The sequence below is a fragment of the Mchenga conophoros genome, linkage group LG14, assembly GCF_057382185.1.
Source record: "Mchenga conophoros isolate Kocher_MC1m ecotype Shallow Benthic linkage group LG14, M_conophoros_male_GT1.1, whole genome shotgun sequence".
NCBI lineage: Eukaryota > Metazoa > Chordata > Actinopteri > Cichliformes > Cichlidae > Mchenga > Mchenga conophoros.
The window spans coordinates 2,428,193-2,451,947 of NC_140539.1; the positions used below are offsets into that span (position 1 = coordinate 2,428,193).

Here is a 23,755-nt window from a genome sequence, read left to right on the forward strand (position 1 = left end):
GGGGACGGATGGTTCAACCACCGAACCTGCCCCGTTTCTTTTTTTCCCTTTTTGTCGTTGCTTCTTGATAAATAAAGGAGAAAGATACTTGCCTACATGTGCTATTCTACATGCTTTTAAACCATTTAAAATTACAATTCATAGTTTTATATGTGAATTATATAATGTTAAATTACTATTAAACAAATGACTGACTAAGTATTTTAGACTTTAGTTTACTTCAGCCATATTCCATATAACTCAGGTATCATACAAAAATAAAAATAGAGTGTGACAATAAAAGAATATGACTTTAAGGACTTAACAACATTACTTCAGTTACACCAACATCTCTGACACATCAGCACTAAGGGAACACTGAGTGACCTGGTGGGTTTTGTCCATAAAACTACTCGTCTAAGATGACCACAAAGTAAAAGATCTCTCAGCAACATTATGCAACATTTTAGGCACTATTGCCCCGATCAGATCAGTGAGCTGGGATGTTTTATTCTAAACATGAACTACGGTTACAGCAACATGGACTACTGGTGTCCCACACAACAACTCAACGTCCACTATGTGAAGCAGCCAAACACATGCCTTCTCCTCTCGTTAACTGAGATAAACTGCTGGCATATTGGTTTTACATCTATACTGTCCAGTATGTCCTGGTGGACACACAGCAGCATTGTTTAATCTCATTTGAGTCATTGTTGACCTTAGCCATGTTTTTAGTCTTCTGAGAGCACTGAAGCTTCTTTCATCCTCAGTACCTGCGTTTTATCCTCAGATTAAAATTATTATTCTGTGCTTGATGTGCCTCACCTTTGGCCCTGGCTCCTCCCCTCTGACTGCTGTAGGAACAAGGAGGCAGTGAGCACGTTGTATAAAGGGAGCGGACACACAAAGCCACGGGCAAGGGGAGAAGACACTGGACGGGAGTCGGGGAGCACACGGGGATTTATTATTGGATTGTATTTTCTTCACTGTGAATAAACGCACCGTTTGCATTGCAAGAGTCCAGCGTTCGGGTCCTCCTTCCCCACATCCCCACGGTCTGCCAGCGCAGCCGTGACAAGTTGTTACTGAAGCCTGATAGAAGTTGCCTTTAAGTTTGTCTATATTTTTGGATAGCGTGTTTCTGGTCTTCCACAGATTATCCACGGGGTTCAGCCAAGTTGGCTAATCGATCAGTCTGACCAATAACAGTCTTGGTACCGTCGGTAGGTGACCAGTCCCACTGGAAAAGGAAATAAAGGTAAAGGAGAAAGTGTCTCCACAAAGCTTTTCATGGAAGTATGACATCCTGGTAACGGGCTGCACTGACTTTGGACTGAATAAAACACAGTTGACCAAACACCATCGATACCAACCAAAGACAAAGCAACTGTTCACACACTGTGGAAACTTCTCACTGGTCTTCAAACACTTCACACCCCTGGAACTTAATTTACAAATAAAATGCATCTAAAAAGAGAAGTTTTCTATTTATTCCACTACTTTTGACATTGTCCCTGGCTCAGGAGTGGTTTCATATTGGGACAGCAACAGCTGTGTAGTCAGTCACGATGCACAGACATCAGTCTCACATCGCTCTGAACTTCTAACTTCATTCGCTTTTCTTGATAATCTTCTCAAGGCTTTAGTATTTTATTTTATTTTCTGAATTTTTGATACGACACTCTGTAAACAGCCAGCCCTTCAGCAATGACTGTGGCTGCGTGTGCTGAACTAGACCTTCCTGATTTCAGTTTTTTGCATATTTGTCACACGTAAATGTTTTAGATGATCAAACATAACCTGAGTAAATGTAAAATGCACTTTTTCACTAGCCATACCTACAGCTGATAGCTCCCAGACAGATGTGTGTGTGTGTGTGTACATGTTTAGACATCTTTGTGAGGACAGATGGCGTGATGCTATACTTGTGGAGACCGACAGTCACTTATGGGGACAAATTGAGCGTCCCCATGAGTTTGAAGACATTTTTGAGGCTCAAAATGTGATTTTAGCATCAGGGTTACAGTTAGGTTTTGGTTAGGTTTAGGCTGAGGGTTAGGCATTCAGTTTTGATGTTTAGGGTTAGGGGCTAGGGAGAGCATTATGTCAATGAGATGTCCTCACCAAGATATGAAAACAAGTGCGTGTGTGTGTGTGTGTGTGTGTGTGTGTGTGTGTGTGTGTGTGTGTGTGTGTGTGTGTGTGTGTGTGTAGATGGCTGGAAACCCAGTATCATGGCAAAATATGCCGACATGCTGGTCCACCGTGTCCATTTCACGCTATTCCAAAGTGTGAAATGTACACGCATGCATCACCAGCAGGAGGAGATAATATGTTTAAAGCCAAGAAGTTAAAATAAATAAATAAATAAAAGCCAGTAGTGATCAAAAAAAGTATGAAATACATTCAAGGGTCATTAATCACCAAAAACATTGAAGCTCGGCAGCTAATATGTATTTACATGTAACTGTGTTAATGTCTGTTTAAATGTTTTCCCATCACTTTGTAAGTAAACACCTGAATCTCACACATTGTTATCTCTGCTTGTTTTTGAGGTCCAGAAAGAGTGTAAACATGACAACGTTCAGATTTCTCTGCCCAAACATTAGGAACAGCTGTGACATTAAATCTTAGGACAAAGTCCATTCACCAGAAACAGCATGCCAAAGTCGTCAAGCACCAGCAGGTACCAAGCAACCAGGAAACACACACACAACAGCTGTAAAGGGATGGCTAGCAAGCATATGGAGCTGAAATACAATTAATATAAACACTATGAAACACTGAGAGAAAAGGTTCGAGTGCAAAATACAAAAATGAGTTCACAGCAAGGGTGTAGATTTGGCATGGACGGAAGGGACGGGGAGAGGGTGGAAATATTCCACCTCGTAGTGCAGTTTGCACAACTTGTTTTAAAAATGCACTCAGCCTACAAACATTACTGATGAAGATCTGCACAAAGTGACAGAAACACTGAAGCAGCTGCACATTTTATTCTTATTGTCATGTATGTCCTATTTGTCAGGTGACAGCAGAACCAACACAGAGAGTAATGGTGACACAAGATCACAGGTGAAACTGGATGATGACTTGTTGGTTCATGACTGTATTTGAAGCACATGTGTGACTGCATGTATTTGTCTCACTGTCATTCATCAGGTGACAGAGGTGAAGAGGCGAGGTCACAGGTGACTGACTGATGAGTTGGTGCTATAGATTAACTAGTATTTATTATCACGACAGTTGTTAGGCTGCTGATGTAAATTGATTCTTTAGTGTACATTTGACAAAGAGTCTGAATTGACATTTCTCACTTTTTATATGGCACAAATCAATGTGTTATTTTATCAGGTGGCAATATGTCGTGTATCGATGGTGTTTGGTCAACTGTGTTTTATTCAGTCCAAAGTCAGTGCAGCCCGTTACCAGGATGTCATACTTCCATGAAAAGCTTTGTGGAGACACTTTCTCCTTTACCTTTATTTCCTTTTCCAGTGGGACTGGTCACCTACCGACGGTACCAAGACTGTTATTGGTCAGACTGATCGATTAGCCAACTTGGCTGAACCCCGTGGATAATCTGTGGAAGACCAGAAACACGCTATCCAAAAATATAGACAAACTTAAAGGCAACTTCTATCAGGCTTCAGTAACAACTTGTCACGGCTGCGCTGGCAGACCGTGGGGATGTGGGGAAGGAGGACCCGAACGCTGGACTCTTGCAATGCAAACGGTGCGTTTATTCACAGTGAAGAAAATACAATCCAATAATAAATCCCCGTGTGCTCCCCGACTCCCGTCCAGTGTCTTCTCCCCTTGCCCGTGGCTTTGTGTGTCCGCTCCCTTTATACAACGTGCTCACTGCCTCCTTGTTCCTACAGCCTTCCAGAAAAAAAACACAGAGGAGCCGTTAGTACACTTGTGTCAAAACGGACATCTAGCAGAGAAATTGACGGGTAGCCTCACGCAACGATCCCACGTTGATGGGAGCTCAGCCACTCTCTAAAGCAGGGGTGAGGAACTCCAGGCCTCGAGGGCCGGTGTCCCTGCAGGTTTTAGATCTCACCCTGGGTCAACACACCTGAATCACATGATTCGGTCATTACCAGGCCTCAGGAGAACTTCAGGACATGCTGAGGAGAACGTTTAGCAATTTGAATCAGCTGTGTTGGATCAAGGACACATCTAAAACCTGCAGGACACCGGCCCTCGAGGCCTGGGTTCAACACCTGTGCTCTAAAGTAACTCCCTCCAGACGAGGCCAATCAGCTGCAGGTGTGTGGCATCATCCTAGGTGTGGCCAGCCTCCTGGCAGGGCCCACCCACCAGGGTTGATGGTGCCTGTACACTGGCCTACCAGATACACCTGTACCCCCCCCCCCCCCCCCACACACACACACACACACACACACACCAGCAAGCAGGAAAACAAGGGACAGCAGCACAATACATTCAATATACATATAGCATATAATATCAGTCCAAATCTGCTCATGGACCCTGGGTCTGAGGAACCCAGGGTCCATGACTCAACACAGTGCTGCAAGCTTATTGGCTCCATGTTACGCCACACTGATCCAGTAATTCATGGACTCAACATACTAAGTGTGTAAATTAGTGCATTGTTGGTCATTTCTGTATGTTAAAATACTTTTTCATTGATATTAGGAAATATTCTAATAATGTGTGATGGTGGATTTCTGAATGACCAACGTGGACAGCCGGATCTTTAAACTGGCGTTGAAAAACCACACACAGCTATGCTTGTCATAAATCTAGAGTTATCAGCAGAGGTATCGAAGGGGCGACTCGAAGGATTCGGCGAATGTTTTAAACCAAAATGAAAACATTTTGCATGGCGAGCATGTTTTGGTAGTATTGAAACGAGCCTTCCGCTGCTCTGTGGTCCCAGCAGCACTTATTTCACAGTGTTTTCTTCCATAGCCCTAGAATGATGCTAATTATTCGTGTAATAGCTTGGATTTGATGATTCATCAGAGCCACAGACACCCAGAACATGAATTAACAGGCCAGTTGTAAGGAGAGGCAGCAGGATGAGCTGATGCTGGGTGCGGTTCCTCCCGTGGGAGAGCTGCTTGCATCCTGTCCTCAATTCTTGTGTTTCCACAGAAACAACCGTGCATCAATATTCCCTCCCTGCAAACCTTCACTTCTTCTTCTGCTGCTAATCCTGGCGATCCTCTTCTAATAGGATAAAGGACAGTTTTACACGAGAAAGTATTACCAGCAAGACGTCCCCAGAGGCTAATGTATTAATCTGCCAGACAGAAGCTGCTGTGAATGTACTGCACAGACAGCTTTGTGAGTGAAAATCTCCAAGCCTCTGAGCAACCCTCTAAGGTGCCTAGAGTAGCAATAAAAGCAGACGATTGCACCCATAAAGCAGGTTTTTCCCAGCATCGCAGAGAATAACATTGTTGTCGGTCTGTAATATTATGTGGTAGATTCACCTCACAGAGCAAAAGCAAGCAGAGAACCACAAGTGCTCAAACCTGACATGAATCACATATTTCAGATGGGCTTTTTAATAAATATAATCTTTGTGGCTTCTGTATATATACACTGAAGCTCATTTGGATCCAGAGCATCTGCAGACACCTTTATTTGAAATAACGGTGCATTAATAAAACATGCTGCGTATTAAAAACAGTCTCTGAGTAAGTACGAGCTAAATTCTCTGTTTGCTTTGGCTGAAATAATTGTGTCACAATCTTGCTTTCAACATCAGCCCTAAAGCTCATTATGGCTGAGCACTAATGCAGCAATTACAGAGGGAGGGAGGGAGACGGCTAATGGATGGGTCACAGCTAGGAAGAGACTGTTTACCTCAATTTCTCCCTCATTTTCTGCATATGAGTCAGTGCCCTTCTGTACTTGTGCCTCAGCTCATATACTAATGTCCTGTTCGTAATGCATTTGTTCTTCCACATAGTCATCTTGCAGCTGCACGCTGAGGTTACCGCCGGCAACCCTCTAAATATGTCAGGGTGTTTCACTAATAACTTTATCTATAAAAGCCTGCAGGTGGAAATCAGAGGTCAGCTGCAGCAGCACCCATGTGCACATAAACACTGCTGTGCAGCTCACTTGCAGAGAAATGACACATGTAGTTTTATATTCTCAAACCAGCTGCATGTTTAATAATTAGCAGAGTTACCACTTTGCAGTTCAGAGGAAAATCTTTGATAATTCCACATTGATTGGAAATTGCCATTAAAGGATGAAAGCAAAATCAAAAGAACTGTAACAGAACATGTTTGTGCTCATCAGGTTCCTTTCATTGCGACTTCTCACATTCGTGGGAAAATGTGAAAATGAGGTTTTGTCTGCCTTTTCTTTCAAAAACAAGTTTGTCTCTGTTCAAATAAGTTTGAGTCAGTAGTAATTAGACAATCCGCAATCAGTGTACTCACAGGCACTGCTAACAGCAAGCCACCTCCCTAATGTTCTCTCTACCCACTGCCTTGATAGCCTGGTCGCTGTTGTAGTCCTGCTTTTTTTCGTTTTATGAATCAATAAAGATTTATCAAGTACATAAAGTAAAAAAAATACATTAACACTTTAAAACACTGTATTTCTTGTTGGAAGAGCACAATCTTCCTCTGTGCTGCCACGTCAGCGCTCAGTGCTACAAGACCGAGTGGATAGCGTAGAGATACAAACACTAGAACAGACTATAACAGTGTTCAGCTGATAAAAATGCTATCGTCTCAGCCATTTGGCGTGTTTGGTTGTGCTGACCACAAGCTTTTCAGGCTTTATTTCATTTAATGTGATAATTATGTCAGTCTCCATCTTTCTTGCTGATTCCTTCAATTCAAAATTGAGCTGTTATCTCTTCTCCTCCACTTTGTGTATACTTTCCTCTGGTTGCTCTCCTGCCCTTGTCAGTATTAACTCAGCTGCCTGCTGTCCCTGCAGCTGCCGTCGAGGCCTGCCTGGGTCACCTGCTGAAGAGACGAGCTGCTGGGTTTCTCCGCAGCGACAAGATCGCAGCCCTCTTCACCAAGGTCGGCAAAGTCTGCGACACCGCCGGCGAGGTTTGCCGTAAAGTGCAGGAGCAGCTCCAGCAGCAGGCTGATCTTACCAGGTTGGTCACGCAGATGTCGCCGACCCCTCCTGTTGCTTTGCTTTTACTGTCTGCTGTGCTGAATTCACCCAAATCTGTCCCGAGGCAGCCATGACGCATCGCTTACTAAATGCTTTTCGAACCCCTGTCATGATTCCACATTAAGGTTTCAGTTCATCACTTTATGACGAGAGCAGCAGGACCGTACCTGACTCCGCCACCATTAGTGCAAACGGAGTGAATCTGTCGTCTTAATTAGAAAGGGAGAGACTCTGTTCCCCATTTCAGCCCAATTTATGAAGGAGGATAAGAAGACTGTTAGTGTAGCCCTAATTATTCACCTGAACTTTAAATGATTAAGGGACAATAAATGTGGTAGCAGAGACAGTTTTATGACAGGGTGGACAGAATAACAGACAAACGAGGTCTCCCCACAGTTGATGCTGTTGCTCTGAAGATTACAGAAATGTGATCTGTGTTAGTTATGATAGCGATAAAGAAATCACACAAAAATCATCCAAGTTATTGCAACAGCTGCCCTAAATTAACATTAATGCTTCTGTGATGCCGAATGCACCAGTGTTTGCATGTTCTTTAACTGGAATGATATTTTAATGATAAAATAAAATTATTTTTATTATATAATGTTATCCATCCAAGCAAATTATTATGTTTTGATTAAGATGGCAAATTATAATTACTGACTCGCTTTCCTGTACAGAAAAAAACGAATGAATGAATATGCTTGTTTCATTTCTGACTTCTCAGCGTCCACCAGGCTCAAATTTGGGTATAAAAACGTCTCTAATCTCAGACACAGTCCATGAAAATGCTCTAGGTCAGTATTTCCCAACCTTTTGGAGCCACAGCATGTTTCACATTAGAAAAACCACACAGCACACCAGGCATAGCGGAGTTAGCTCGGATTGTCCCCAGTTTACCTTTTTTGCTTTCTTATGATCACTATTCATGCTCGGCCTTCCTCTCGGTCCAGGACCAAGGTCAGACTGACTTTTTCCTTTTCAAATGACTATTACCGTAATTGTCGGGCTATAAGCCGCTACTTTTTGCACCAGCTTTGAACCCTGCGGCTTTTAGTCAGGTGCGGCTTTTCTAAGGATTGTCCGTGATTTTTGTCATATCGTAAGACGATTTGTTTTGTTTGTTCCGCTATTGTACGGCACTACGTTGCCTGGCGGAAGGGCATGTGATCAGACACAAAGTATCGGGGTTCAAGAGTGGTATGTTGGTCACGTGTCCGTCCGCCAGGCAACATAGTGCCGTACAAGTAGCGCGAAAAACAAACTTCAAAGTAGCGTTCAGCGGGAGTCGTGGATGACGAGCGGCGATAAACTTGCGAAAAGCAAGTTATGCTCAACTCCACCGGTGGATTCTGACAGCGTGGAAAAGTGTGAAAACATCCACGATCACCAACGGATTTCGAAGGGCTGGACTGTTGCATGATGGAGAGGAGGACACCGCCACGGCCCTTCAGAGGGTGTTCGACTCTGACACTGACAATGACAATGAGGATTATCTTTGGTTTTGAAAGTGACAACGAAGGAGAGAAGCTGAGAGTGGATGACGAAGCCATCCTGGGCCTGTTCGTATCCGACACTGGAGGAGAGGACTTTGGTGGTTTTAGAGCGCAGGAAGAAGAGAAAGATGGTGAATGACTGACTTTTCTTCTTGTTAAAGCTGTGTCGCTGCACCTGAGCCTGAAAGGTAGTCCGGATCTATTTTTCTGGTGTGCTGTAGGTTACTGTTATGTACTACATGTGCAAATATGTACCCATAACTTGTTTTTCAAAATATTAACAAAAGGGGTGTGTCTCCAAACAGCCATCTCTTTCCTGACAATTCGCTTTGTGCATATTCTCTTACATATGATAAGTCAACATTGAAACACCTGCGGCCTTTAGTCAGGTGCGGCTAATGTATGTACAAACCAGGATTTTCCCCTGATTTTAGCTTCTGCGGCTAATATTCAGGTGCGCTTTGTAGTCCGGGAAATACGGTACATAAATTCTTCTTCATCTTCTCCTGTTTTACTGGCAGTTGGCACCATTTAATTAGAGCAGGTAGTTGTACTGCCCTCTAGTGGAAGAGAATGTAATTGTTCTGCCCTGATAGCTTAGAGTACTAATCAGGTGAAACCAGATAATCTTCCATGGCAAAGGTCTAGGTGATGTCAGACACCTGGAGACTTGGCGGGGAAAAGCGAATGGTGGCTCAGAGTTAAACAAATACTGGACTCAATCGATAAGCGACTGTCCAGCTTTCAGGTTTCAGCTGTGGGACTTTGTCACTTGTCTAACTGAGAATGTGACCCAGCTGAAGAAAATAAAAAAATAAAAGAGAGTGTCATCGATCTCCAGGCCCGTAGCATGAGATTACCTTCAGGTAACTTTTGAGGAGCAAAAGTTACCATTAAAACCTTCATGAAGACCCACCTGAAGCTTCGGGAAGACACTGTAAAGAACATCACCTTCCACCGTGTTCATCGCAGGGAGCCAGGAGACCGCGACCTGTTGTGGCCAAATTCAAAGATTTCATGAGGAGACGGTGAAGAGTCGCGACCCCAGCACCTCTCCCTGGTTGTATTAACGCCACTCCAGATGAGAATGCACTGCCTTTTTCTCTCCTCCTCTTCCCTTATCTGTCTAGCTTATTCATGTCAATTTGTTAATGCAACGTGACGTCATAACAGATCAATCACCCTCAGTCACCGCAGCGTAAACGTGACGGTTACTATGTTCTTGTTTTCCTTCGAGTTTCCCTTTCATCTCTGCCTCTTGGCCCTTTGCATGTTCTTCTTCCTTTTCTCTTCCCTCACTCTACAGATCAGCTGTTTTCCTACTTAGTTACAAACAGCGTACTCTTTTCACTCCTTCTCAACCCCAATGTCCCCCCAATTAGTTTTCTTTCTTGTTTTTCTGCTTCTGCACCCTTGGTCTTTACACAAAGATTATTTCATTTGCACACCACGATCACGCAGATACACACTCAGTGTCACCACATCCACTACATCATATAAGTTAATGTGCACACATATAATCAGACAACACCAAACACCACTCGGGTCTACATACTGCCACACTTTCTTACAACCGATCGACGTGTTTTTTCTCATTCACTTGAGCGTCAAATGCAGCGTTCAACATTAACTACACACACCCACAAACTATGGGCAGGATGAGTTGCAGCAAGAAAGCCATCGCTAGGACATCAGAATAAGACAAAGAGGCTTGCTTGGGCCATGAAACACCACCATTGGACTACTGAAGACTGGAAGAAGGTATTATGGACTCATGAATCAAAATTTGGATTTTTGTAGAATCTTTGTACGCCGTCGAGTAGGTGAAAGGATGGTTGCACAGTGTGTATCATCAACTGTCAAACATGGAAGAAGAAGTGTGATGGTCTGGGGCTGTTTTTCTGGATCCAGGGTGGGTGACTTGTACAGAGTGAGAGGCACCCTGAACCAAAAGGACTACCACAGCATTCTGCAGCACCATGCAGTACCCTCTGGTACCCACATAGCAAAATTGGTATGGCCCGGATCTGGACTACACAATGTGCCTACACAAGGCCCACATACCGCAAAGAATGACGGCCCTTTGGTGGCCCAGACCTGGTTTGCCAGAGGTGGCCCACACATGGGCCAGCACAAGGCCAGTTGCAGATGCACTGGTGGCCCTGTGCTGGCCCAGAACAGTTTCAGCTCTGGCCCCAGATGTCAGCCTAATGTGGGCCTTAATCAAGCCATGTAATAAGAACATGTGCCAGAATGTAATAATGCAAAAGTAACATGACGAAACTCTGTTTAGAGAGTGAGTGGACTGATTCTTGAATAACGCTTTTCTACTCTCCCAGATTACTCAAAGTGCTCTATACAACACGCCACACTCACCCAATAACAAACATGAGTAAACCGTCACTAGGTTTTGGATAAAGTGTACACTCACAAACCTGTCAAACCTGCATTTGAAACGTTGGTGTGTACTGTGTTCATCGCAGTACCACCACATTGCTAAGAAGACTGTCCCCATGAAGTGGAAAAACAAAAATAATCTTAGTATTAACCGATATAGAGCTCTTTTGCTGGACCATATTAGCCTTGAGACAGCCTCTGCCGCCACATCAGATCAATCTCTCTGGGTTCCTTTGATCGCTCCATCACCTAGTGGGGTTAGGGGGGCGTACGGACTTGGGGGGTCTGGCGGTTGCCTAGGGGTGGGTTTCTTGGGGGGTTCTGTGCAGGAGCTGTGGTTCTGACCAGAATGGGGCTTCGGTGACTCTTGGGTGGTGTTTTTCTGGCGGCTGCCTGGCCTGGTCACCGCTCTGCTCCTTGGCAGGTCCAGGGTGGGCTTGGAGACTTGAGATACAGGGGGCACTACGCCTTCGAATTAGGGTTCTGGTTGGGCCTGGGGGGTTTGGGCCGTGGTTGGTGCATGCGCTGGGGCCCTGCCCAAGCCCGGGGGTCTTCGGTGCATTGGTAGAGGAGGAGGTTTTTGCCATCTTTTTGCAGGTGCTCTCTACTTTGACTTTTGTTTGCTGGGTGATGCTGTGTATGAGCTAGTTTGTGCATATTAGCATATTTAAGTCATAATGGTAGACAGAAGAATTTGCTTGTAGTTTTTTTTAATTGTGAGATTTTTAAAAGATGTGCAGTAGCATTTTAAATTATTGACAACATCTGCCTGATTCCATCGATTCTGGGCTTATTGATTGAACTTGTTAAATTAGGTGTTTTCACTTCAAAGGCTACTGTTGCATTATTGTTAGTCCATATTTATGTTTTAAAGTTTCACTATCTTCATAACGTCCACTTGGGCCCGGTTGGGTTCTAGAGCCATAAAATTCGTCATCAAAAGCACAAAGGTCCACTAGGATGTCCAAATGCCTTCCAGTTTTTGTAAAACACACAACTGGAGATATATCTCCAGTGTCTGTCACCAGCAGACACAATATCAGCTCAGTTGAGTGTTTGCTAAGGATGAATGGTCTGTGTGCACACCGTGATAAGCCTCAGGTCTGCATTGAGGTCTGCATGTGAGTGTGTGGATTACTTGCATCTTTCTGCATGTGTGCCTGCAGATACAGACTATGATAAACTGCTTCATCTACAGGCGCAGAAGTACTAGCTGAGCTGTTTGCTTGGTCATTAATTGTACCACATGGCTACCACACACACACACACACCTCCATATTTGCATAAACTATGTGCAGGCAGAATGTGAACCACAACATCATTGCGACATGGCTGCGTTATTTGATGTAAAGCTGAGTTAAACGTGTTTGGGTACACTGGGTGCTCAGCGCTGCGTCTTCATATCAGCGTAGTGTCTCTCATTCATCTGTCACATCTGGTCGGCCTTTTCCCTCCCGAGAGACTGCACACAACATTAAAGCCTATTGTTGTGTGTAAATGTGGTTTGCACAAATCACATCCCTGTGCTAGAATCCATACATCCAGTCAAGCACACTCAGAACGAACACACACACACACACACACACACTCCCAGACAATGCTCTCTGTCATCCTACCTCAGGGCTCCATCTCTCATTTACCCTGTTTGCCATGGCAACATGGTTTGGCCCACTGGCGGTGAAAGAATCGCTGAGCATGATGGGAAACGAGAGGCCAGAGAAAGAATATGAGCAGAGATCAACAGTGGACTAAAGAGTTATGGGGGTGAAGTGAGTAGTAATTACAGCAGAGCATGAGGGGTTTGACTTCTGTGTGTCACCGACTACAGTGGACAACCTGCCTCGATGCTTTCTCTTTATGATTTATTGTTTTACAACCATCCTTCTGTCACTACTGTGATAAGCTATCAGCTTTGTTGCCATTCATAAACTCTACGGGTGCAACTCACACATGCAGTTATTAGTGCAGTAACAGATGAAAAGAAGTGTCCAAAGCAGATTCTGAACCAGGCTGTGAACATGCTTTTTAATAATGTTATTGGCAGTGTTGGGACTAATGCGTTATTAAGTAACGCGTTACAGTAACTACGTTATTATTGTGGTAACGAGCACGGTAACTAGTTATTATGCCAAAATCAGGAACGCGTTACTCGTTACTGGGATTTAGATAGGCTCGTTACTCGTTACTTTGTGTGGTGGCTATCGCGGAGCTTTCACAGATTCAGTAACATTAGCAAGTGGTGGAGGCCAGCAGGTGGATGAAGGAAGGGGAGGCAAGAGGAGAGACCCGAAGCGCTGCTGGTCCGAGAGTGTCAGCCTGTCAGGTGAACTGAACTTCAGGTAAGAAGTTATGACCTGCAGTCTCTCTGGGTCAGATATGAACCAAGTTTAGGTGGAGTTTATTTTCGTTATGCTGACTTTTTCGTACTGCGTGCTAGCTAGCATGACGGAGTTTCTATACAGCTGGGTGGTGCTATGTTACTGATGTTGAACTTTATTTTGTTCATAAGGTTAATTATTAGAGCTGCCAACCGTCCCGTAAAAAACGGAATCGTCTGGTATTCAGAGAAATTATTACGGGTTTCCTGTTGAGGTGAAAAGGAACAGTTTGTCCCGGACTTACTGAAATATCTGAGCCTGGCTTTTTAAGTAAGGGATGAATAACTGCATGCTTAAACTCACTTGGTACTTGACCTGACAAGAGGCTGGTATTGATTATGTTTAAAATATGTGGTCCAACAGTAGGAAACACCTCTTTCAGAAAACGGGGTGGAACGACATCATTCGGAGAACCACACGGTTTAGCACTTAACACAAGCTTCTCTAGTTCAGGTAGAACAATTTGCGCCAGAAAGAGGAAACCAGCGGATGTCGTGCTAAACAGGAGCACGTTTAAGCTTGATCAGCTGTTGTTAGAATTTATTTAATATTAATTTCTAGTATCAGCTGATGTTTGCTGGAGCCACAGCTGTAAAGCTGCTGGTCATGATATCGGTTTGGTTATCTGGTGAGAGGGAAACATGAAGATGAAACCAGGAGACGTCCTTACTGAATCATCAGAGCTGTGATGGAGAAACAGGTTTACCTTTTAGGTGACATGAATGAGTTGAAGTTATGAACTGTTTCTGAGAGACAAATAACCCCAGGATCCTTTTTTATGTCGCTGACAGCTGGTAACTGTGCAGGGGCGGGTCTAGCAAAGTTTTGCCAGGGGGCCACATAGGGCATTAACAGGGAGAGGGGGGCACAAAGACATACTTTTCTTTCTTATTCTCATTTAAAATGTCTCACTTTTAAAAAAAATAATTATCTGAATCTTACAACAAACGATTGATAGATTGATGCATATATACCATCAGAACAGTGTACATCACTGTCACAACAGCGTTTGTTTTCATTCAAAGGCTTTATGATTTTTCCTATAATGGTGGGCTGGTCTCTAGTCAAAACGCCCGGGCTGATTTTTTGTCCCAGTCCAGCCCTGTATGCAGCTCATCTGCAGTCTGGTGTTACCTACATCTTCCTATTCAGAAGGCAGAATTTCCGAGTTCTGAGTACAATCGAAAGCACCACGACTGCAGTTTTTGTGTTGGATGTAAAAAGCTAGGATAGAATCAGGCGTGGGATTTCTCTCGTGGAAATATGCACATTATCTTTTCCTTTGGTAGGTGGCACAGTGCACTTGTGGCAAGTAAGCAAGCTAGAAGACTGGCAATCTTGCTGGGTGTCCAGTTATGGAAGAAACACATTAACAAGAGAATTCTGAGTAAAACCAAAGTTACTTTCCCTAGTAACTAGTTACTCTGAAAGTAACGAGTAACTTGAAGTAACTAAGTTACTTTTGATGGAAGTAACTAGTAATGTAACTAAGTTACTAATTTAAAGTAACTTACCCAACACTGGTTATTGATAATGCTCATTCCATGGGATTCTGCAGTTTTTGGAACTTCTCCCCTGACTTCATTTTTCAGCTTCAGCAGTCACTGCTTGGTTCAAAGATGCTTGGGAACCATTTGAATTCTAAGTCGGCTAATCGAGTGCCTGATGGGTTAGAGCGTAAGCCATGTTATTATAGATTCTCCTAAACACATCACATGCACGTAAAGTTTGTGCTATGACAACTAGACAGCTGTATGGATACACTTAGTTTGTGTGTGTGTGTGTGTGTGTGTGTGTGTGTGTGTGTGTGTGTGTGTGTGTGTGTGTGTGTGTGTGTGTGTGTGTGTGTGTGAGTCCTACTTTTTCACAGCCTGTTTAGTTTTGGATTAACGATTAAGAGTTTTGATGGTTACAATCTGGGATGAGTGATTTAGGAATACAGTAATGTTAGTGAATGTACTCAAAAGGAGAGACAAACGATGATGTCTCTCTTTATTTGTAGCTTTTATCCTACACATTGTCATGGTCCTGGGTCAGTTTGACCCAGCGTTTTGTGTTTCCTTGAAGTTCATTTTTGTGCCTTGTGTTTATTCTGATTTTGTATTAGTTTAGGGTTGAACCTGAAGTTCAGTGTTTTATCAGCCCTACCTGTGTCTGTCCTCGGTGCTCTGTTCATGTCCCCGTAGGGTTGCCAACCGTCCCTTGAAAAACAGAATCGTTCCGTATTTAGAAACAAAAGTATTGAGCTGAAAAGGGTATGCACTTTGTCAAATGGTTAAAAAAATAACTACACACACAAAAACAAGAGCTAAGAAATTCCCCACACTGGGAAGGATGAAGACAATCGGGTCGCCCAGCCCTGGCCAATTAGGCGTCCTTTTTTTTTTTTTTCAGGGAGTTGGCAACCCTATGTCCCCGTGTTGTGTTGTAAATCAGTCTGTGTGTTTCCTGCTTTACTTTGAAGGCTCGTGTTCTGGATTTCCTGTTCTATTCTGAAGGTCTGTGTCTGTTGTCATTGTGTTCAGCTTGTGTCCTCCAGTCATTGTGTGTATTAGGTTCAGCTGTTCTTCCCTCCTGTGTGTGATTACCCGATTACCTTGTGGGTGTCGGTCTGTGTTCGTTGTCGGCTCGTCTGCGTTCTATGGTGTTTCGTTCCTGTCTCTGCGGCTCTCTGCCCCGCACCACTTTTGTATGCTCTCAGGTTTGTCGTTTAGTTCTCCCAGTTTAGGTTTCTTCAGTTGTTTTGTCATGCCTCACTGCTTGCTTGCCACTATCCCACCTTGTAAATAAACGTCACACTTCATCAGTCAGCTGCCTGCATTTTGGATCCTTTTCATTCCACTACACGACTGCTGGCCCAGCCGTGACACACATGAAATGGAAGTCACCACAGGGATACAAAAAACATAATAAATCAATGTCAGTAAAAATGCCAAGTCTGAAGCAGGTAAACAGGTGAGTGCTACTGTTAACTTGTTCTGTATGTCAGTATTAGGCTAAGCTAAAATATTTTTCTACAGATAAAAAAAATGTGGAGTGCTTTGTCAGATTTGTGGCATCTCTTCTCTCTGTGTATTTCCAGAATTTTACCCTCCCTCACTAAAAGCACCTTACATTTAAGCATTCTTAAGACCGTTTCTGATCACTGTAATCAAATCAGTTATTTGTTGACATTTTAGAATGTGTAAAGCCTAGAGACGAAGGAGAGACAGCACTGTGTGGGCAGCCATGTTTTCAGAAAGGATATTTACACAGTAAATCAAACCTCCTGAAACTACAAATAGATTACACTTATGAGAGAAGATGCTTTGAGGCAACACATCCACATTAAATGCATAATAGCCTGATGGCTTATGAATAATGCATGCACAGTGGGGTAATGTTATACTCGCATTCAGTCAGCAACACCGTTAGTCTTTGGATAGACATGGTTTGTCACACATGGTTTTCATTCTCGAGTTTGGTATTTTGACTGCAACCAGCAGGATTTTTGCAGAGCCTAAATGTATATCTTTAGACAAGAAGGTGGAGTAATAAGTTGCTACTAATTGCTACTGCACATTAATAGTATGTGTTAGAGATGGACCGATCCGATATTACGTATCGGTATCGGTCCCATACTGACCTAAATTACTGGATCGGATATCGGAGAAAAATAAAAAATGTAATCCGATCCATTAAATATCACGAAAGCACCTCACAAAACTTGCAACACGCCGTAACTCACCTCAGAACGTTAGCACGTCGGAGCAGTATGCATCACGTGATAGAGCGGCTGTGGCATGCGGGACCTGTCGGTGGTCTGGATAGCATGTGGAGCTTCGCTAGCAACCCGGCATTTCATCTCCGACAAAGTTATCCCGAGAGAAGTAAAGCAAGTGTGTAAGTCCATCTCTGAATGTTTGTAAAGCATTCCTGCGTTAAGCTTAACAAGCGATATATGGAGCGACTGCCTCTTCTTGCTGCTACTTCAATCATGAAACTGCTTAATGATCAGCTGATCGGCTTTTCTGTCTCTAGTCCGTGTCTCTAGTTTGTTTTTGGCCCACTTTGCACCAGAAAGAGGAAACCAGCGGCTGAACAACAGCAGCACGTTTAAGCTTGATAAGATGTTGTTAGAATGTATTTAATATTACTTTCTACTCCAGGATCTTTTTCTACGTAGCTGACGCTGGTAACTGTGCAGGGGCGGATCTAGCAAAGTTTAGCCAGGGGGGCCGATAGGGCATTAACAGGGAAAAGGGGGCACAAAGACATACTTTTCTTTCTTATTCTCATTTAAAATGTCGAGCTTTTAATAAATGATTATCTGACACCCAAAGTTTTAATTTGATGTAAAATGAATAGAAGTCAATTACTGTATATAGTGACTATTAAGTCTAATATAAATACCCTAGTAAGCTATAGTACTTTTTCCTTTGGGAAGGTACCATCTGTGCAGTCTGCAATTTTGTTGAAGAAAGATGTTGAATCTATTTAATATTTCTTGAAAAATAATTGATTTCTGTGCCTTTTTTTTCACACTGCATCAAATTAAGGTTGATTACGTCGATTAAGCATCATGAGGTGGAGCGTGAGGGGTGGTTCCCTATTTTTTATTTATTTATTTTTGTTGTTGCTGGGAGTTGGAACCCTATTAGTTAGGTTGCTTAATATTTATGCTAAGTACTCTTTAAAATACCAGAATAGAAATTTTTGCGTCATAACTTTTGCACTGTCCACTTCCTGCTGTGACAAAACAAATTTCCCACGTGTGGGACTAATAAAGGTTATCTTATCTTATCTTATCTTATCTTATCTTATCTTATAGGGAGGATGGTGTAGGTTCAAGTTTATTAGATTGATCAGTATTGCTGAACTATGAAATATTTTTTTTTGCATACAGGTATAACAGAATAGCTTTAGTGTAGTTGTTGTTTTAAACTTGAGTATGAACTTATACAAAATGCAGCAAGATATTTAAAAAACAGTTTTGTTGATTAAAAAACACTATATCGGATTCATATCGGTATCGGCAGATATCCAAATTTATGATATCGGTATCGGTATCGGACATAAAGTGGTATCGTGCCATCTCTAGTATGTGTAAGATTTCACTGACCAGTGCATAACTATGAGTTAGCCTGATGGTTGCTGTGAGGATGATGATGAGAAAGCTGGTGGATTAACCCAAAACTCCACGTGAGGAGCTTGTTAATGATCTGAGAGCATCAAGAACATGTCTGAAGTTTGCCAGTGAACATCTCATCGACTCAGAGAAGGCTTGAAGCAAAGTGCTGTGGTTAGATGGAACCAAAACCGAACTCTTTGGAATTAACTTAAGCTCCTGTGTGCATCTGCTACGGAAACAGGATGACTTCACTGCATTATGAGGCCAATGGATGGGGCCATATTCTGCAAAATCTACACAAGAACTTCCTTCCCTCTGCCAGAAATCTGAAGCCAGGCCATGAATGGGAATAATACTTAACCAAAACGTGCTGCCAAAGTATGAACATTAAGGTCATCAGTCCAGATCTCACTCCTATGCGGTCTTTGAGTCTGACGTTATTAGCCATGTCTGGGCCCAAACTCTGCTGCAGGTCCCTGAGTCACACAATCACAGCAGCATCACTGAAGCCTTTCATCTTTAATAAAATGATCAGCGTTCTGCTCTACCAGGTGTAACAATTAAGTTTAACATCCAGGCATCCATGAAAACAGAATTTATTAAATTTAACGGAGATGAAGTTAGCAGGAAGTTAGCTCGCTAGCTTCCACCTAAACATGATATAGCATGTTCTGACTGAGAGATTTCTGAAAGAATTCAAACGTACAGCTCTGCTATCACTTCCAACACAAATGAAGACAGAAAACTAAACAGCAGTGACGTTTGTTGGGTTACTGAAGTTGGGCTACCTGGTATATAATGATCATGTGCTACGCAATGGCGTGTCCAGCGGGGTGGCCTGGGGGGGCACAGGCCACCCCCCCAACCAGACTGGCCACCCCAGGTGCCACCCCAAAGGCAAAACAATACAATTCAATCAAATATCAAATGTCCGATTATGTTTTCACGGTGAAGCTCAGATATCAGAGTGTAAGTGAATGCAGCATCGGCTTCTGCGCTATGCGCATCACGTTAGCAAAGGTAGGAGAGCCAAGCACGAAAGAGGCACTGCAGGAAACAATTTTTCGGTGAAAGAAAATGAGGACAGAATAAATGTCCCGGTAAGTAATATTAAGTTTGTTGAGTTTAGTAAACTTCGGTGAAATTAGAATCCCAAGGAAAAAATAACACTTAAAGAATTATTACAGCCGTCGAATATTTCAGACAGTATGCTACTGAGGGCAGCTAACATAAGAGTTATGAGTTATAAGATATCATCTAAGTCGTAACATTGCTGTATGGAGCTGCAGATTTGGTTGCAGGTTAACATCGCTGGACTGGCCATCGGGCATACCGGGCATATGCCCGGTGACTTTTTTTGTAATGGCATGAACAATGAGAGGTGGTGGATTGGCCAGATGCAGGTCGATGTGTAAAAATAACTCAGTTGTTTGGTGGTGGCTATGGCGGGGCTTCCACAGAGGCCAGCAGGTGTATGAGGGAAGGGGAGGCAGGAGGAGAGCCCCGAGGCAGCCACCAGTCCGAGTGTCAGGTGAACTGAACTTCAGGTAAGAAGTTATGACCTGCAGTCTATCTGGGTCAGATATGAACCAAGTTTAGGTGGAGTTTATTTTCATGTTGCTGACTTTTTACCGTCAGTTGCAATAACTCATACTGCCCGAGCTAGCATGACGGAGTTTTTATACAGCTGTTCAGTTGCTATGATGTTACTGATAGTGAACTTTATTTTATTCATAAGGTTAGTTAGTAGAGTTGCCAACGGCTCCTTAAAAAAATGGAATGGTCCCTCATTCAGAGAAAATAGTATGCGTTTGGTATTGAGCTGAGAAGAGACGCAGTTTGTCCCGAACTTTAGCTAGAATGGAAAAAGGCACAAAGCTGGAGTTATTCTGTGTGTTTACGCTGCACAGCTGCCTCTTCTCTCATTCTCTCCTCCTCCGTCTCCCGTTTCTACTTCAATCATGAAACTGATCAATGATCAGCTGATCGTCTCTCTTGTTTATTTATCGCCCACTTTGCGCCAGAAAGAGGAAACCAGCAGATGTCGTGCTAAACAACAGCAGCACGTTCAAGCTTGATCAGCTGTTGTTAGAATTTATTTAATATTAATTTCTAGTATCAGCTGATGTTTGCTGGAGCCACAGCTGTAAAGCTGCTGGTCATGATGTCTGTTTGGATATGTGGTGAGAGGGAAACATGAAACCAGGAGATGTCCTTACTGGATCATCAGAGCTGAACAGGTGATGGAGAAACAGGTTTAGGTGACATGAATGAGTTGAAGGGAAGTTATGAACTGTTTCTGAGAGACAAATAACACCAGGATCCTTTTTTATGTAGCTGACAGCTGGTAACTGTGCAGGGGCGGGTCTAGCAAAGTTATGCCAGGGGGCCAGGTAGGCATTAACAGGGAGAGGGGGGGGCACAAAGAAATACTTTTCTTTCTTATTCTCATTTAAAATATCTCGCTTTTATTAAATAATTATCTAAATCTTACAACCAAAGTTTTTATCTGACGTAAAATGTATAGAAATCACACATATACCAACAAGACTGTACATCACTGTCACAACAGCGTTTGTTTTCAAAGTCTTTATGGCTTTAATACCTGGTGGGCCGGTCTGTAGTCAAAATGCCCGATTTTCTGTCCCAGTCCAGCCCTGCAGGTTAATACTGGCAGTGTCACGATGCCAGCTGACTGTATTTTATCATCAGCCAGTGTTGTTCTTTATCAATATTACCAACGTTTACCATAAGGCAGCATAGAAAGTATTTACTTGCTTTCAGGTTTTATTCAAATGTTAGTCTTTTCAGTTGTTTCCCCACTTTTTTCCTGTTTCAAAATCAAACACCAGTTTGTGAGAAGATTATCTTCTTTTTTTAACAGGCAGATAAAGTTTTGCATTGGAACTGGCTAATTTGTCAATTGTTTGTTAAAGATGTTCGTATTTTAATATTCAAAAATGTTTTTGCCCAAAACATATGTGCACTATATGTCAGTAAAAATACTATGCAAATATTGCTGTCCTTGAATGCTGAGTAAACACTGACAAAGCACTGATTGTATCTCTTGTACTTTATCAACGCAGTATCTAAAAACTTTGCACCGTAGTGGTTAAAATCTCATTCTAATAAGACTTAAAAGCGCATTCGGTTATTAGGTTTATAGGATTATTGAATTATGGTTAATGGTTGGTAGAATTTTTTTTTTAAACATTATCTGCCAATTACATCTGCCACCCTTCTCCAAATCTGTGCCCCTACCTGGCCCCCCCAACAAAAATTTTCTAGACACGCCACTGGTGCCAAGTGATCGCTAGCGCGACAAAGTTATGTTAACATAACATAAACAGTGAAGCTGGAGGATGAACGCTAACTTTTTTCCACTCGATAAAAGTTAACGTGAGGGTTCCTGATGGTTAGGGACAAATGCAATCGCATAGCAGGATGCTGTAAACGGACCAAACGTCAGTCAGGAGAACAACTGAGATAATCCATCATTAGTCATTAATATACCGCAGCATGGGCTGGGCTGTAGTTACATCGTAAGGGTTTAAAAACTGAGCTTTAAAATGATGAGCGGTAATAAAAACCGAGAGAGGTCGACAGCGATCACTGACTGTTTTTAGGGGCTTGTTGAGATTAAATAGAACAAGATACAAAGCATTAAAACATGTTAAAAACACAACAACCTTCTTAAATGCAGACTACTTTGGGCCCGGAAGCAGAATTCGTCTCGTCATCACTTAAAGACCGGATAGAAAATCTGTGGAGGCTGAAACTTCGAGATGAGCAGCAGCCAAGAAACCTCAATGATTTTGAGTTTCTGTAAAGAGGAGTGCATTAAAATCCCTCCTGAGATGTGTGCAACAAACGTCTTAACACTGGCTAGCAACAGTTTCAAACCAAGCACTAAGTCATGTTTTGCTTGGGCATCAAATACTTATTTCATTTAATGCATTTTTAATTTTATGTGTTTTTCTACATTGTTGCTTCTCTCCATTTAAAAGGAAGCTACCATAAGAGTTAGACATGTAGGACTGCTTTCATTTATTTGCACAATGTCACAAAATTATTCATGTCAGTCTCAGAGTAAAGCTAGCTAATGCATTTATTACTTCTAGGCTGGACGTATATGATTCATTATAATCTGGCAGCTCTAAAAACTCCTTTAGCTTAACCAGAAGCTGGAAACAGAGAGCACTGGGTCCCCATTAAACCCAGAATCAAATTTAAAATCCTTCTCCTCACATACAAAGTCTTGAATATCATAGCAGAGCCTTCGGCTTTCAGGTGCCTCTACTATGAAACCAGGTCCCAGTTTGGACTGGACAGAATCCAAAGTGCACAAGAGAGATGAAGAAGAGAGTGTAGGCAGGGTGGAGTGGCTGGAGATGAGTGTCAGGGAGGATTTGTGACAGAAGGAAAGCAGAAAGAGTGAAAGGGAAGGTTTACAAGTGATGGTTTGGAGACAGTAGTACTGGGAATAAGACAGAAGGTCGATCTGGAGGTGGCAGATGTTACGGTCTGGAGTCTGCTTCTTGTATAGTGGTTTTCTACTCTGTGAGCATTTAAAGCACTCAATCACACAAGCACTTTCTGCTGTATCTATTATTGTACGATCTACTGTGCAAGATAAACGCCTTGAGGTGGCTTTTGTTGTGATTTGGCACTATATAAATAAAGTTGAATTGTTTTCTACCCAACATTCATACTCTGATGGATGCATCGGGGAGCAACTTGAAGTTCGTACCTTGCCCAAGGATATTTGGCATATAGACAGGGATCAAACTACTGCGCTACAGCCATCCTGCCAGTGACCGGATGGACAGGATTATAAATGATCACATCACAAAGACAGCTTGAGTTAGGCCAGTGGTTCCCAAACTTTTTTTGCTAGGCCCCCCTTTGTTTCACAAGGAAAATGTTCGCACCCCCCCACCACGCAAACACATCCTCCAACCACACACGCCCATATTTTGCTCCATTGCTGTTTATTTCACACCTTAAACTTATTGTAAACAATTAAGCAGATAAAAGTAAACTGCAATAAATTACAGGTAGTAATAGAATAAACTACTAACTCTTTTACGCTACGTCCGCACCTACACAGGTGATTTTGAACACGCAGCTGTTTCGTCCACGTAAACGGCGTTTCGAATCATCGAAAACTGAGATTTTTTAAAACTCCTTTTTTGCGTTTACGTGTGGACGAGGAATACAGAGTTCGTTACGCAGCGTCAAAGGTATGTGCCTTTTTCACG

The 23,755-nt window shown here is 42.8% G+C and overlaps 1 protein-coding gene across 5 annotated transcripts in view; it reads left to right on the forward strand.

The window, feature by feature from the left end:
* sgsm2 (small G protein signaling modulator 2) overlaps positions 1-23,755 on the forward strand; it is a 109,061-nt gene that overhangs the window by 56,185 nt on the left and 29,121 nt on the right. For 4 of the 5 annotated variants that reach the window (XR_014888271.1, XM_085244733.1, XM_085244735.1 and 1 more), the window contains exon 3: positions 6,925-7,093. Coding sequence is in view for 4 of the 5 variants with exons in the window: in XM_085244733.1 (XP_085100859.1) it covers positions 6,925-7,093 (169 nt within the window). In the remaining variant the exon portion in view is untranslated. Of the gene's footprint in view, positions 1-6,924; positions 7,094-19,520; positions 19,595-23,755 lie in introns of those variants that run through there. The other variant, XM_085244736.1, reaches the window with a different exon arrangement.